We start from the raw sequence: 13,796 nt of genomic DNA, 5'->3' as shown, positions 1-13,796 counted from the left end.
GTGCTAGTGTCGATATATTTGACGCTATATTTGACAAATAGTAACTGACTGGAACATTAAACTCAACACATTTTATTTGTGTCATCTGTATTAGCCTACTGTTTCCTTGCAGTATTATGTAATATATATATATATATATATATATATATATATATATATATATATATATATATATATACAGGGCTTTTTTTGTGAAGGTACGCACCGGTACGGCGTGGCCCAGCACCTTTTTGAAAAAAAATATTACTTTTCTTGCATTTTAACGTATATTATTAACTTTTAGTATTTAAAAGTTAGGCAATCAACTACTGAGTACCGGTACCTATTTTATTTTACAAAACAATGACTGTACATATATATACGATATTCATACTTATTCATACACACCATACCGCTGTAAGTCTTTGCAAAAGCACTGCATTACTTTTGTGAAACGGATAGTGAATGGTTCTCTAAATTATTTTTTATTTGATCCCACTTCTTTACTTAGAAAATAATATTCTTTTTAAATAATGTTAAGTGAATATATCATCTATACACTATAGGTTATCAATGAAAATAAGAATCATATTATTACGTAATCATATATTTACCTATATCCAGGATGATCTCCCCCTTTATACACATGAAGTTCTGGATCATCTCCCCCTGTGAATGCCTCTAATAGCACAACCTCTCAATATTGACATCACATTTGACACAGAAAAGGGCTAATTATAACTGAAGACGCATTCAAGCCTGGCTAGTTCGGACCCAAGCCAAGTCTAAGGCGCCCATCCTTAGCTGCTCAAACATTGCTCTGTGTTGAGTGCTAGGTCAACAAAAGGTAACATATTTGCTTTCTCTCCGCAGTCGTAACACATTGATGGGAAAGAACCAAACGAGCTCAAAGCAATGGAAGTGTCAGAGAGAATAAGGAAGGGCTTGAAGAGATTATAGGAATCAATCGTTCATGTTGGGATATATATACATTGATTGTGGGACGTTTGATTTTTATATCTAGATTCTAGAATATACTAATAATAGGCCTCATAGGATAGGGTTAGGGTCATCTTTGTGTTGTTGTTTCTTTTTTTTTTTTTTTTTTGACTGGGGGGGGGGGGGGTAAGCAGAGACATATTCTTTTTCTAATAGAACAAACTCATTTCTCATGAACTCGACGTTCTGTAGAGGATAACCAACAGACAGAAGGACTAGAACAAAAAACCGTAGCACTAAACTAGGTCATGCTGAAAACAGATCCAACCTACACCTGTTGTCACCTGCCCTGTTATAGACCCTACCAGCCCTGCTATAGATCAGATCTACCCGTTTCTTGAAATAGACCGATCTACCCGTTTCTTGAAATAGACCTAACTTACCCGTTTCTTGCAATAGACCCGATCTGCCCGTTTCTTGAAATAGACCGATCTACCCGTTTCTTGAAATAGACCCGATCTACCCGTTTCTTGCAATAGACCCGATCTACCCGTTTCTTGCAATAGACCCGATCTACCCGTTTCTTGCAAAAGACCCAACTTACCCGTTTCTTGCAAAAGACCCAACTTACCCGTTTCTTGCAAAAGACCCAACTTACCCGTTTCTTGCAAAAGACCCAACTTACCCGTTTCTTGCAAAAGACCCAACTTACCTGTTTCTTGCAAAAGACCCAACTTACCTGTTTCTTGCAAAAGACCCAACTTACCTGTTTCTTGCAAAAGACCCGACTTACTCGTTTCTTTCAATAGACCCACTCTACCCGTGTCTTGATCGTAATGAGCTTTTGAAAGCGAAGATCAGATCAAATACAAAGTTATCAGCTACGAGTAGCATTAGACTCTCATTATTTCTTTTTGTATCGTTAATGTTCTCTCTTTCCCTGTGTTTATCTTGTTTGATCTTATCTTTTATATTGGGTTTTTACCTGTACATGTACAAGAATGAGCCTACAATTTGTTCTTTCATCTTCAGTCAATTCGTTAAAAACAATGTATTCACATCAAGTGACATTGTTTTCAATTGGATCTACGCAGTCATTTCATAGGAAATACATTTCCGTCATTCTTTTTCCGACTAGATATGCATTAGATTGGGGAAAAAAGCATGAAAATACAATGAACATTTTTTATCCCAAATATGTTAGGACAAATTCATATAAGTAGCCTACTTTTTTCTTCACAAGGTCACATAGAATAATCATTACTAATTAAATATGTTATTAACATAAACACCTAAACAACGTACAGTGTATAATAATATTCATTTTCGAAACAACTTCTGTAATTGATACGCAAATTGTATTGCTTGTGATCAATTGTCAGCAATAATGACCTACTTTTTGTCCATTACCAGCAAGAGAGACTTTTGTCAATTAATACCAATAATTACCTACTTGTGGTCAATTATCAACAAAAATGAAGTACTTATGGTCGATTTATAGTAAGAATGACCTACTTATGGTCGATTTTTAGTAAGAATGACCTACTTATGATTAATCACCAGCGAGAATGGCCTACTTGTGCTCTATTATCAGCAGGAATGACCTACTTGTGGTCAATTATCAGCAAGAATGTATATTTTGCAATTTCAGGAGATTTCCAGGCCGCGGAAAATCTGTTACAAGTTATAAAATGGTTTGAATTAATAATTTACACCTAGGATTAGCGTGAGGCCTATAACAGTGCGGGCCCACTGCGATCGCATATGTTGAAGTGCCCTAAGGCCGGGCCTGTAAAATAGCGGCGTATGCTACGCCGTGGGTCGACTAGTAACAATATACTCCATTGTTATATCAAACGAGGGGATAATAACAACTGATCTTACAGATACCTTCAAGACCCTTAACATTCCTGGTCCCTGTTCAGCCTGGGAATCAACATTCTTAAGGCTCCATTTGAGCTTCAACTCGGTGGACTGCGACTCAACAGCGAAAACACGCCCAAATATCTAGGGTTCACCCTGGATAGAAAATTGGCAATGCACTTGCACATCCAGGAAGTTGAACGAAACGCCTCGGAGAAGCTTGGGTTATAGTAAGAACGCTGGCCAGCACAAAGTGGGGCGCCCGAGCTGACATGCTACGCTCACTGTACATAGGGGCCTTCCGCTCGCAAATCGAATACTCACTGCCAGTCCAAGTCTAAGCGAGCAAAAAGGCCCTCGAATCACTCGACAAAGCTTGATTAAATATTGATGTAGGGCTTTTAACTGCAATGCAAATAGAGATAATGTTTTCGTTATAAAAATATTAAGTTTACTTCTCGCTTCCCTTGTCAGTTTGAGTAGGCCTAACACTGCTATAATGTACTTCAATCCACTAATGACTAAACTATCTCCACTATACAGTACCACTATGTCCACTATACAGCAGTTACTAGATAGTATCTACATACATAAAAATGATTTTTTTTTCTGTGTTGATACATAGCCTGCTGAATATTAAACCAGTAACATAAACTTTGTTGTTGTTTATTTTAAATCACTTCCTCTTTAATGAAGCTAATGACATATATAACATATATAGCCTATAGTCATTTATTGTAATGCTTCGTTATTGCAAGAAGTTCTTCTATTAACAGCCAAGCTGATGATTGTACACGGATGTGTGGGCTGGAAATTCAAGTTCACATAAGACGGTGTGCAAAATGTTCACGTACGCCTACGTCTAATATTTTTGTCAACTTCTACTCAAAGAACATTTGAGTCGAGTGCGGTAATTCCCGCTGAAGACGCGATTTAAAACAAAAAGTAAGGCAATTTAATTTTATGATGATTATTATTTTTTTTTTTTTTTAAATTATAGCGGTCAGCCAAATAAGAGTTTTCACTGTATAGCCAATTAGATATTATTTTTTTCAAAAAGATATACATAAGCTAATTTCTAAGAAAATCGTTTTTATAAAAACCCGTCGATCCTGTTCCGAAAATTTTTGAATCCACAAATAAATTGCTAGCTAATAGGAATTGTAACAAAATTAAGTGGTTCACTTTGAAAGGACCAAAAGTAGCGATGCATGACACGTTGCCTAGCTCTTTAAAGTTTTGCAATCTAAACGTGACAGATGGACAAACAAGCGACACACACCAGCTTACTAAATATGATTGTTACGGTCCCAGATGCCTATATATCCTTATGTCTATGGACAGCGCCTATTCTCTTTTTCTTTTCGCATTTTTTAAATAATTATTATAATATTCCAAAGAAATATTTGGAGAATCATTCGAATGACTGAGTTATTAAGGTAAAGTCTTTTATTTAGACCCAGACTAGACTTCTACACCTAAAGAAATCAAGATCTAGAATAATCTATACCACAGTATAACATTGTCTACATCTAGATCTAACACGCATGCGAAAATTAGATCTACATGTCCCGTTTCTTTCAAGTTTTTATTTTACCCGTGTTGTTTTTTTTTCTCAAGAGGTCTATTATCTATATATAGATTCACCTAGATCTACTTCCGGAATAAACAGAATGTTGTTTTGATTTTGGAGAACCAGAATCTTTGAACAATGAATACCTTGCAATCTTATTATTGAATCTAATAATATAATCTATATCTATCTAGATCATAATTACTGGTAGTTCGGCTCCCAGTATACATGCTGATCTAGTTATAAGGTTTAGAATATAGATATATTCTAGATCTAGACTTAATTAAGACTAGATCTATCTGACTGGTTACTGGCTGGTAAAGAGAAACTTTCAAACTAAAGCGGTATTAATATTTTTTATGAAATATAAATTTAATATAATCCAATCTTAGATCTATAATAATAATAATAGATCTAGAATCTAATATTATTTCATGATTATCATATGACTATGACATATAGACAGTCTAAGATTATTATAGATCTAATAATATAAATATATATTTAATATATTGTCACATAATATCATATGATATAGTATATAGACTTAAATATAGATAATAATAATAGATATATTATTTATTATTTCTATATTGACTATATTCATTATCATCCTTATGATTTATTATTTATCTGTATACTGTCATAACTATGACTGAATACTATGATTGTACTATAGTATAGTCTTATAGTACTATAACTATTAATTACACTACTATACTATACTACTAGTCTATAGTCTATTATAGTATCAATCTAGTAACAGTATACTCCTCTCCAGACAAAAATTGAAAAATTTAAGATCTAGAATCTAGTTGGCCTGTTACTCAGTTTAAAATTTAACTAATCATAAATCAACAAATCTGAAATCGAGTTATAGGCCAAAGCTATTTATAAATATATACAAGTAACAATAGTGAGTAATAGAAAAATCAGAGAAAACTTTGGTAAAAGTGAATAGATCTAGATCTTATCTAGACTAATCTTAGATCTAGAGGAAAAAATTCTAATAGTAATTGGGTTCACAACTTATCTCAGATGTTCCCTGTATGCTTAAAAGTTTCTTGTAAATTCAAAATTGTTTAAAACAAAGTCTTTCTTTAAACAAATGTTTAACTTACTTATTAAAACAAATTAAATAATTATTTATAATTACTATATAAGTATTATAAGATAAATGCCATCTATAAAATAGTTATAGAACCTGATACACATATAAACTATTGGTATATTTGTTTATCATGTTTTGCAAGTCATGTTTTTCGCTGGAAAGCAGGTGGTGGAGGTAAAGTGAAAATGAATAATCAGGTAGAGGTCCTCTCTCCATTTTATATTTACTATTAATGATTGCATCTGACATTGGTGAGTGGTAGTTGATTTGACCTGAGTTGGCAGGACACGTATCCTTGTTGGGGGACAAACGTATGCCTAAAGCAGTCTCTTTTGGTGAGCTGATAGGTGGTTGACTTAACAGTGATGGCCCACAGAAATGCTTTAAAGACCAGCTTAGGCGCCAACTTGCTTTAACTGACATAGAAGAGACCACCTGGTTGTAAGCGGCTTCAGAACGAGACAGCTGGAGGTCACTTACAAAGGCAGGGTTATACACATTAGAGACCAAACGAAAATGCACTGCAGAGAACAGACGTAGATGGCGAAAAGAAACTCTAAATCGAATCCACTCTAGATGTGGTAAAATATGTAGGTCGCAGCTGGGGCTGCGTAGCCACTGGAAATACTCTATTCCTCATTAATCTTCAGACTCTAAGATAAGCCTTATTACAATAATATATGTAAAATATATATAGTCTGTTTAGCTAATATCATCAATGGAGAACTCAGCAGAAGATGAATTAAAACCCAGCTGCAGTAGCAACTATTTAACTTCTGAGAGAACGGAGAAACTTGCTGATGAAATGGAGACTGAAGAGATTGACAACACTGATAGAGAGGAAGAAGAAGAGGGAGAATTGAATGGCTCTATTGAGCAAGAAGAAGAGGGAGAATTGAATGGCTCCATTGAGCAAGAAGAAGAGGGAGATGAAGAGATTGATGAGAATGAAGACGAAATGGAATCTAAAGCCTCTGCCCACAAAGTTGTTGATGGAGCAGATTTATTTGATGATTTTGAGTTTGGCACCAACAGAGCTGAGGAGAACAGCACATTCAGAGAGGTTTGTAAAATGTTTTACACGTTTAGAATTTTCCTTCAGAATAGAAGATAATTTTAATTTACTTCCTAGTCGAAACTTTCAGCAGAACATCAGGGCTCGCAGAAAGCAGGGTATGAACCCAGGACCATCGAGAAGTCTGAACAACAGTCCAGCGCGCATACCACATGACAAGGCAGCTATCCTGGAGAATGTGTGATTATAAAACAATTCAAATACATTGTGGCTGTCAACACTTATTTTAAATCCCTGAGTACTAATTGATTTTGAAAAATATTTAAATGTATGCCTATGATTATTTGTATAATATTTTAACCATAATGACCCAAACAATTTTTCTCTTTTTCTTGTGTTATGAGAACGTTTTCTGTCATCTTGGTTACTTTTAACACATGGTAGTGTTATGTTGGCACAATCACATTAAGTGGGCTTTGTTACTATACTTAAGATTTAGAAACAATAGAATAAGGAGTTGAACAAAACAGAGTCTGATGGGGACTTATGCTCCACTGGGAGTCAAATGGATTTTATAGTACAATTCAAATTGGGTTCAGAGGTTAGGTCTCATTTTCTGTCATCTGGTCATTTGTGACTCTAGGCAGTTTTATTTTGGTACAGTCACATTAAGTGGACTTGAATACACTTTGATTTGAGATGGTTTTAGTACTCGGTAAAAAAAATCTTTTACTGGGACAGTTTTTGTGGCAGAATTTTGTGCTAGCTTACACTGCAAGATATCTATAACTTAATACAATCTCTTGAAAAGCATGCATGGTCTCTCCTTAGAATATGGGCTTACAAAATTCCAACAGTGGACAAAATATTTTAATAATGCAAATGTGAACACCATAGAATTAAATTCCATACCCAGTATGATAAGAGATACAGTTGTGTTACTTATTTCTATCAGGATGTAGCCACTGATGTAGGGGGGTGGGCTGACGGTGATAAAGTTTGTACAGCTGCAGTCAATTTGAGCAGAAAATTTATTTGTATTGATTATCCAGGTGTAATAAGAAATGTGGATAAAGCCCTGGACACTCTAGGTGGTGTCTCCTACATTCAAAAAGTAAGTAGGTTTTTTTTTAATCTAATTACTTTTTATTAGTTTCTTAAACTGTTTATTGAAGTAGCTGATGTGTGCATGTTGAAAATGTTTCTCAGTTTTTGTCTTAAGTTCATTAAAACTCAGAAACATATGAGTTCAATCTTTTAGATGTACCTTCATTGATGGAACAATTCTGAAGACTCTCTCCAATACTCTCATTATTTCATACTTGTCTAGAGTGTACTGCTTTAATAGGGATTCCATTCAATTCCTTCCTTCCGGGGTTGGTTTTTAGAGTTTTTCACCTTGTTGGCCATATTATATATAAAGGTAAATGGAGTCAGTAATTGCACTTGGTGGTCAAGGCTGTAGAGTTTGTAGTAAGAATGACCTTGTCCTTTTTAATGAGGAGATTTCGAAACAAGATCATTATGGCAATTGCGGCCTCACAATGATCTGCTGACCACTGTAAAAAAAAAATGCTTATTAAACTTGTATAGTTCAGCAAACAAGGAACATGTGAAGGAGAAATCTTGTGGACATAGTATAGGAAGTATAAAGTATAGAAAAAAAAAAACCTTTAATACAACTCCATTTGAGGAAGATAACAAAAACTGAAAATAACTTCAATCTTCTGCATTAGTTCAAAGGTCAATCAACAAACAAAAAGTGCCACTATTTAGCATAACATAATATCTCATTCTTTGTATTCACAGTGTATCAAACAAAACCACAAACTGGAACTCAACTTCCGCCCTAAAGACCCATACTGTAAGCCAGTTCTTTCATCACTCTGTCCATCTAGAAATTTACTTTTAAAAATTCGGCGAAGAAGAAAATTAGAACCAAACAGCAATCCTGTCATGCAATATGAATATCAAATTGAGGTAATAGGTGCAGTGGATAATATGTACAGGTTTGATAGTAAGTATTCATATTTTACTACTAATAAACAACACTCTACTAATAGAAATGATTCCCATATATAAAATATATATAAAAAAAACTATATATTAAATATGTATCAAAATCTATCTATCCATTCCTAAAACTTTCAAAATTATTTTGTAAAAATAGATATGTTCAACAAAGCTACTCATTTGTTCAAAAATTTAAATTCCAATTCTTTTTAAGAAGAGAGAAAATGTAACTAAGTAGACTTTAAGCACAAAAGTTGAGCTTTAACTTTGAAAAGTTTGTCTTCAGCTTCTATGTTTTTTTTTAATTGTATTCTAGTTTTCTATCCTTTTGGTTTTCTCCTCAGAAATGTGTGATTTTCAATATCTCCCTGTGATCAAGTTGCCAGGTGGCCAGTACAAAGAAATCTTATCCAGCATCAAGCCTAAAATTGATGATGACAGGGAAGAATACCTGTCTAGAAAAGTTCCACTGTACTTACCTCCTTTTTGTTTTTCAAGACGAGAAACTCCTACCAATTTTTTTTTTGAAAATGAGGTTTTGACTGAAGGAGAGACAGCAATTGGAAGTGGTTGGTCTTTTGAAAAGATTCATCTTTTAGTTTGTATTCAATGTTTTTTTTTCTTAATGAGAGGTATCTTTAAAAATGTGTTGTAATTTGACTTCAGATTCCTATTCATATATGCTCTATTCTTACTTTCTATTTCTTCAGTAATGTTAAGACTTGTCAAAAATGCTAACTCACTGTAGTGGATAAATTAAAGAATAGTCTCAATGTTTCTTTTTCTTATATTTGAAGTTATTTTTACAATGCATCTTATTAGCTTGTCAACTCCTAATGGGTGCAGGGTGGGTGGACAGGAATTAAAAAAAAAACAGTTCTAACAATTTTCCTAGAAATGTCTGCCTTGACCATTATAATATTTCTAAAGATAATCATCTTAAAATTAAATTTGGTCTTTTCTGAACATGTTTCAGTGGGGGCACTTACCTTAAATGTTTGTTTGTATTTTGAATACGCTTCATCACTTATTTGTTTCTTTGTATTCGGTAAAGAGTTTAATAAATAAATACAAAAACAAAACCTAATAAAATACTCAGACACAAATATAAAGGCACATTCCTCATTCCATATGCTAGGACAAATTTGTACAAATGCTCCTTCTTCACTAGGGCTATTAGAGCATGGAATGGGTTGCCTGAGTCAACCAGGAAAACCAATGACTTAGCAGAAATTAAGTCATTGGTTAACATGCATGGCTAGATGCATGATGCGTAGGACGTAAGCAGCGTTTTTGAAGTGATGTCTGTATTTTATAAGATAAGATAATAAATAGACAGTCGTGTACATTTTGAACACAATCTTACGTAGAAATGATCTGGACTGTAATAGATCTAATTGATTGAGCAAGATCCCTAGAAAGACTAAATACTAAAGCATTACAAGAAAAAAATGAGAAATTTTAGAGCACCATCAGCTTCATAAAGGTTCAAACTTTTTTTTGTTGCTTGTTTCTTTTTCAGACAGGAAGAAGAGGTTTCATGGTGTTATCCACAGATCTTTCAATAATCCAGATGTTCCTGTCCAACCAAATCCAGCAGTGACAGAGAAAGCCTCTAAGCTGCCAGAACATCATGTTAAAATTGTTACAGATATTCTTAATGATGTAAGTTTTCTGATTGATATGGCTTGTTGGTGATAGGACATAGCTGGCTTTTTTTTGTTTGTTTGCTTAAAATGGTTTATAGAGTCATTTTTTATTTATTTTTTTTTTAAGTAGAGCATAAATGGGGTTTTGTATATAATCACAATAAAAAGGCTTATTTCTGAGTCTAAATATTAAAAATGAGTGCAGCATTTCTTGTAACTATGTAGACGAAGGTTTATACCTTTATATTTTGCAACATCCAATGCAAAATAAAACTATTTCTGCCAAGGTTTCAAATAAGTTTTATTTTTTTTGTCTTCTCCTGTCTGAGACATTTCCTTTTATTGGGGGCTGGGAAGAAAGGTAAAGAGAGGAGGACCACTGCAAGTCAAATATTATTTTCAATGAGCACTTTCTATATATAGAGAGGTGTTGCCAATATTTGTTGATGTGTTCTTTGTCCAGTCATTGTAATGTAAAAGAATCCATTCCAGTCTTATTAATCTATTAGAACTTAATGTGATTTGTCTCAATCAGTTATTCAAAGAAAGGCCGTTGTGGATCAAAACAGCCATAATGGCTAGAATCGATCATGTACATCACCGGCTTATCAAACCCATTCTCCCGATGGTTGCCTACTACATTGAAACTGGGGCCTGGCGCAACTTGTGGTGTAAGTTTGGATTCGATCCAAAGAAAGATCCTGCAGCAAAGATTTACCAAACAATAGATTTTAGACTGCGCACAGGTAATCTCCGAATTTCTCTGTCACAATTTTAAGTTCAAAGTAATATTTTTTTTTTATCTTTATCTTTGAATCATTTTCATCTTATAAATTTATTATTTTATTTTTATTGTTTAGGTTACAACAAGAATTTATTAAAGGCTAAACATTTGATTTATAAACTCTCTGGACTTGCATATCAAAATTGTAGTTTATATATAAAAATGGCTTCATCACAAAAAAATTTCAACTTGATTTATTCACTACAATCATTATGGCAACTTAAACACACAAAAAAAAGATAGAAGAATATTTTTAAAAAAATTTTTGTTTGCTAGCTGACATAAGGACTAAGTCAAAGTTGTATCATTTTACTTTTTTTTTTGTATTAGCTGCCAACAAAAATCAAGTGGAAGCCAAGCGAGGTGTTGAAACTCCAAGGTACATCCACTCTACAAAAAAAAATTTGCCAGTTCATAAGACACCAATACATAGTGTGGAAGATATAAACCCTAGTGAGTTGGAGGTCAAGAAACTGAACCCCTCTGGCCTGGTAAGACTTTTATTGGCACAATTGAATTTCAACAAGCTAGATTTTGGTCAAGAATTCTAACCATCCAGACTTAAACAATAGTTAAACTTTTTTTGTACAATTACCATCAGTAGTCTAATAACCTTTGCAATCGCCTGCTGATATGGTAATACTATAATGGCACAAAGACATTGACTAAATAGACTAATTAAAAAAGTATCTTTTATCACTCAAACACAGCTACCATGTGTTGAAGAACCTTTCATGAAAGATGCCATGTAAAATCCTTAAAGACATATTTGACCTATGTCACCACAGTTTTATCAGATCTGGATGAAATGGTTGGCTACTTTCCATTAAGGCTAGAACAGAAAACATTAAAAACTCTTTTTATTTCACTATCTGTCAGGGTGTTTCAAGGTCATTTGTCACCACAGAAGTACATAGAAGCCTAATTCATAAAGCTCTGGTCATGTTTGTGTGTGTGTGTGTGCATTTATGTTACCTATGTGAATGTTGTTAATGTTTTCATCAATATTGTTATTTTTATAGTAGTAATGCTGAGGTGGAGGATTTTAATCGAACTTAATGTTTGTTTGGACCAATAAAATTATCTTACCATATCTTAATAATACCTTTGAAACATTTGCTGGCAACCTACTAAGAATTGAGCTAACGTTATAGAATTAATTGCTTTGACTTTTGTTGGCACAATTTAATTTCAACAGTTACATTATGGTCATCACTAGACAATTCATTCAAAAATGTTGTTACTGTGAATACCCTTTGAAATTTGAGCAGTGCTAGCCTCAAGAGATGAGGAAGTTTTATTTTGTTCATTTTTATACACTTTTTGTCATTATTTGTTTTTAGTAAAAATTGAATCAAATTTGGATTCATTATTTTTTTGTTTTCCAGAGTCTTCATGTGCTTCCTATATTTATTTATATCTATTTTATTATTATACCATTTGTCTAGTGTTGTTTGTTTTGTTTTCAATGAAGTACTGTTTGTTTGTTTTCAATGAATTACTGTTTGTTTTTTAATAAGATATTGTTTGTTTTGTTCTCAATGATGTTCAATGATGAACTTTTGGTCAATCTATTTTTTTTCTTCTTTAATAGTTTGAATACTTTATTGTAATATCCAACTGGCAATGAATTAATTCTTTCACAATTTGTTTGAAAAAAAGATTTTTGTTTCTATCTCAGGACCTGACATATATATTTAGCCCTGACCACAGACCACCGTATCGTCAGATGAGATATCAAGTCTGTGATGTGCTTCATGAACAGGTTCAGAAGATGTTACACGAGAATGATGGGAAGGTAGGTGTAGAAACAACAAAACTTTGTAGACAGAAGAGCATTAGTTTCTTCCTAATGATACTTTTTGGGGTTTTGGTCCAATTTGTAGACTAAATTCTCTAGTGTAATAATTGTGTCAGTTTCTTCCTAGTGATACTTGTTGGGGTTTGGGTCTAATTTGTAGACTCTATTCTCCTAGTGTAATAATTATGTCAGTTTCTTCCTAGTGATGCTTGTTGGGGTTTTTGTCTAATTTGTAAACTCAATTCTCTAGTGTAATAATTGTGTCATTTCTTCCTAGTGATACTTGTTGGGGTTTTGGTCCAATTTGTAGACTCAATTCTCCTTGTGTAATAATTGTATCAGTTTCTTCTTAGTGATATTTGTTGAGGATTGGTCCTAATTGTAGACTTAGTTGTAGTAGTGAAAATATTGCCATTTAATTTTCGATCTTGTTACTGATTTGTATACACATAAATATGCTTCCTGTGGAGTTGGGATTGTCATAAGAGTTGTGACTAGGTCTTTTGAAACTCTTAGACAAATGATACATCCCCTACACAGGTCTGTAGGGATAACAATCATTCTGACAGGGTTCCAAGCAGATGCAGTTTTGTTGCATCTTGTATTGTCCAGGGACACTATGCTGAAACACAAGAACCAAATATCCAGAGACTTTCTCATTTTGTTCATGATACTGGATGCAGGATGATGAGGTCCTAATTAGTATTTATTCTTTTTACTTTGTGATGTTGGTATTATTGTAGTAATGGTTATTGAAAGTAAAGCAAAAGAACAAAAAAAAAAAGATTTCTATTGAAAACTTGTTGATGGATATTTGTGTGTATTTCTCTGACAGGAGACAGTGTGTACAGAGAGAGATGGTTGGTGTATTCCAGATTTTACAGACATGTGCAGAGATATCTTGAGCAAATCTGTGGAGAAACATTTCTCTAAATAGTGTGAGTGTGTGTGACTTCCTACATAGTGTGTAAATGTTATGAAGTGTACATGGATTTGTTGAAAGAATTAATAAAGACTGCATCAGTTTTAAAAGTTGACTTGTACATTTGTAATAAACAAAACAAAGTTA

The 13,796-nt window shown here is 33.5% G+C and overlaps 2 protein-coding genes across 7 annotated transcripts in view; one reads left to right on the top strand and one right to left on the bottom strand.

The window, feature by feature from the left end:
- The window catches only part of LOC106071879 (uncharacterized), a 19,919-nt gene extending 15,714 nt beyond the window's left edge, over positions 1-4,205 (bottom strand). The window contains exon 1 of one of the 4 annotated variants that reach the window (XM_056041689.1): positions 4,072-4,205. The gene's annotated coding sequence lies outside the window, so the exon portion shown is untranslated. Of the gene's footprint in view, positions 1-593; positions 790-4,071 lie in introns of those variants that run through there. The other 3 variants (XM_013232095.2, XM_056041691.1, XM_056041688.1) reach the window with 3 other exon arrangements.
- LOC106058470 (general transcription factor 3C polypeptide 5-like) lies at positions 3,575-13,796 on the top strand. Of its 3 annotated transcripts, none has more exons than XM_056041686.1 (10): positions 3,575-3,726; positions 6,163-6,528; positions 7,436-7,594; positions 8,290-8,497; positions 8,838-9,062; positions 10,016-10,158; positions 10,678-10,888; positions 11,257-11,417; positions 12,608-12,724; positions 13,563-13,796. In XM_056041686.1, the coding sequence occupies exons 2-10, from the start codon at positions 6,184-6,186 to the stop codon at positions 13,662-13,664; spliced, it is 1,671 nt and encodes a 556-aa protein (XP_055897661.1). In that variant the 5' UTR covers positions 3,575-3,726; positions 6,163-6,183; the 3' UTR covers positions 13,665-13,796. The 3 variants fall into 3 exon arrangements, with proteins under 3 accessions (XP_055897661.1, XP_055897662.1, XP_055897660.1); XM_056041687.1 differs by lacking the exon at positions 3,575-3,726 and adding an exon at positions 4,430-4,561 and having other exon boundaries at positions 6,172-6,528; XM_056041685.1 differs by lacking the exon at positions 3,575-3,726 and adding an exon at positions 4,430-4,561.

This window comes from Biomphalaria glabrata, chromosome 9 (genome assembly GCF_947242115.1).
Source record: "Biomphalaria glabrata chromosome 9, xgBioGlab47.1, whole genome shotgun sequence".
NCBI lineage: Eukaryota > Metazoa > Mollusca > Gastropoda > Planorbidae > Biomphalaria > Biomphalaria glabrata.
Note: the sequence above shows the minus strand (reverse complement) of the source record. Positions and strands in the feature narration are given on the sequence as shown.

Excerpts from the sequence above, each read along its gene's own strand:
- LOC106058470 (XM_056041686.1), top strand. The coding sequence starts at position 6,184 with ATGGAGAACTCAGCAGAAGATGAATTAAAACCCAGCTGCAGTAGCAAC. Across the intron at positions 7,595-8,289 it reads GTGTCTCCTACATTCAAAAA|TGTATCAAACAAAACCACAA; the intron begins GTAAGTAGGTTT and ends TTGTATTCACAG. Across the intron at positions 12,725-13,562 it reads TACACGAGAATGATGGGAAG|GAGACAGTGTGTACAGAGAG; the intron begins GTAGGTGTAGAA and ends TTTCTCTGACAG.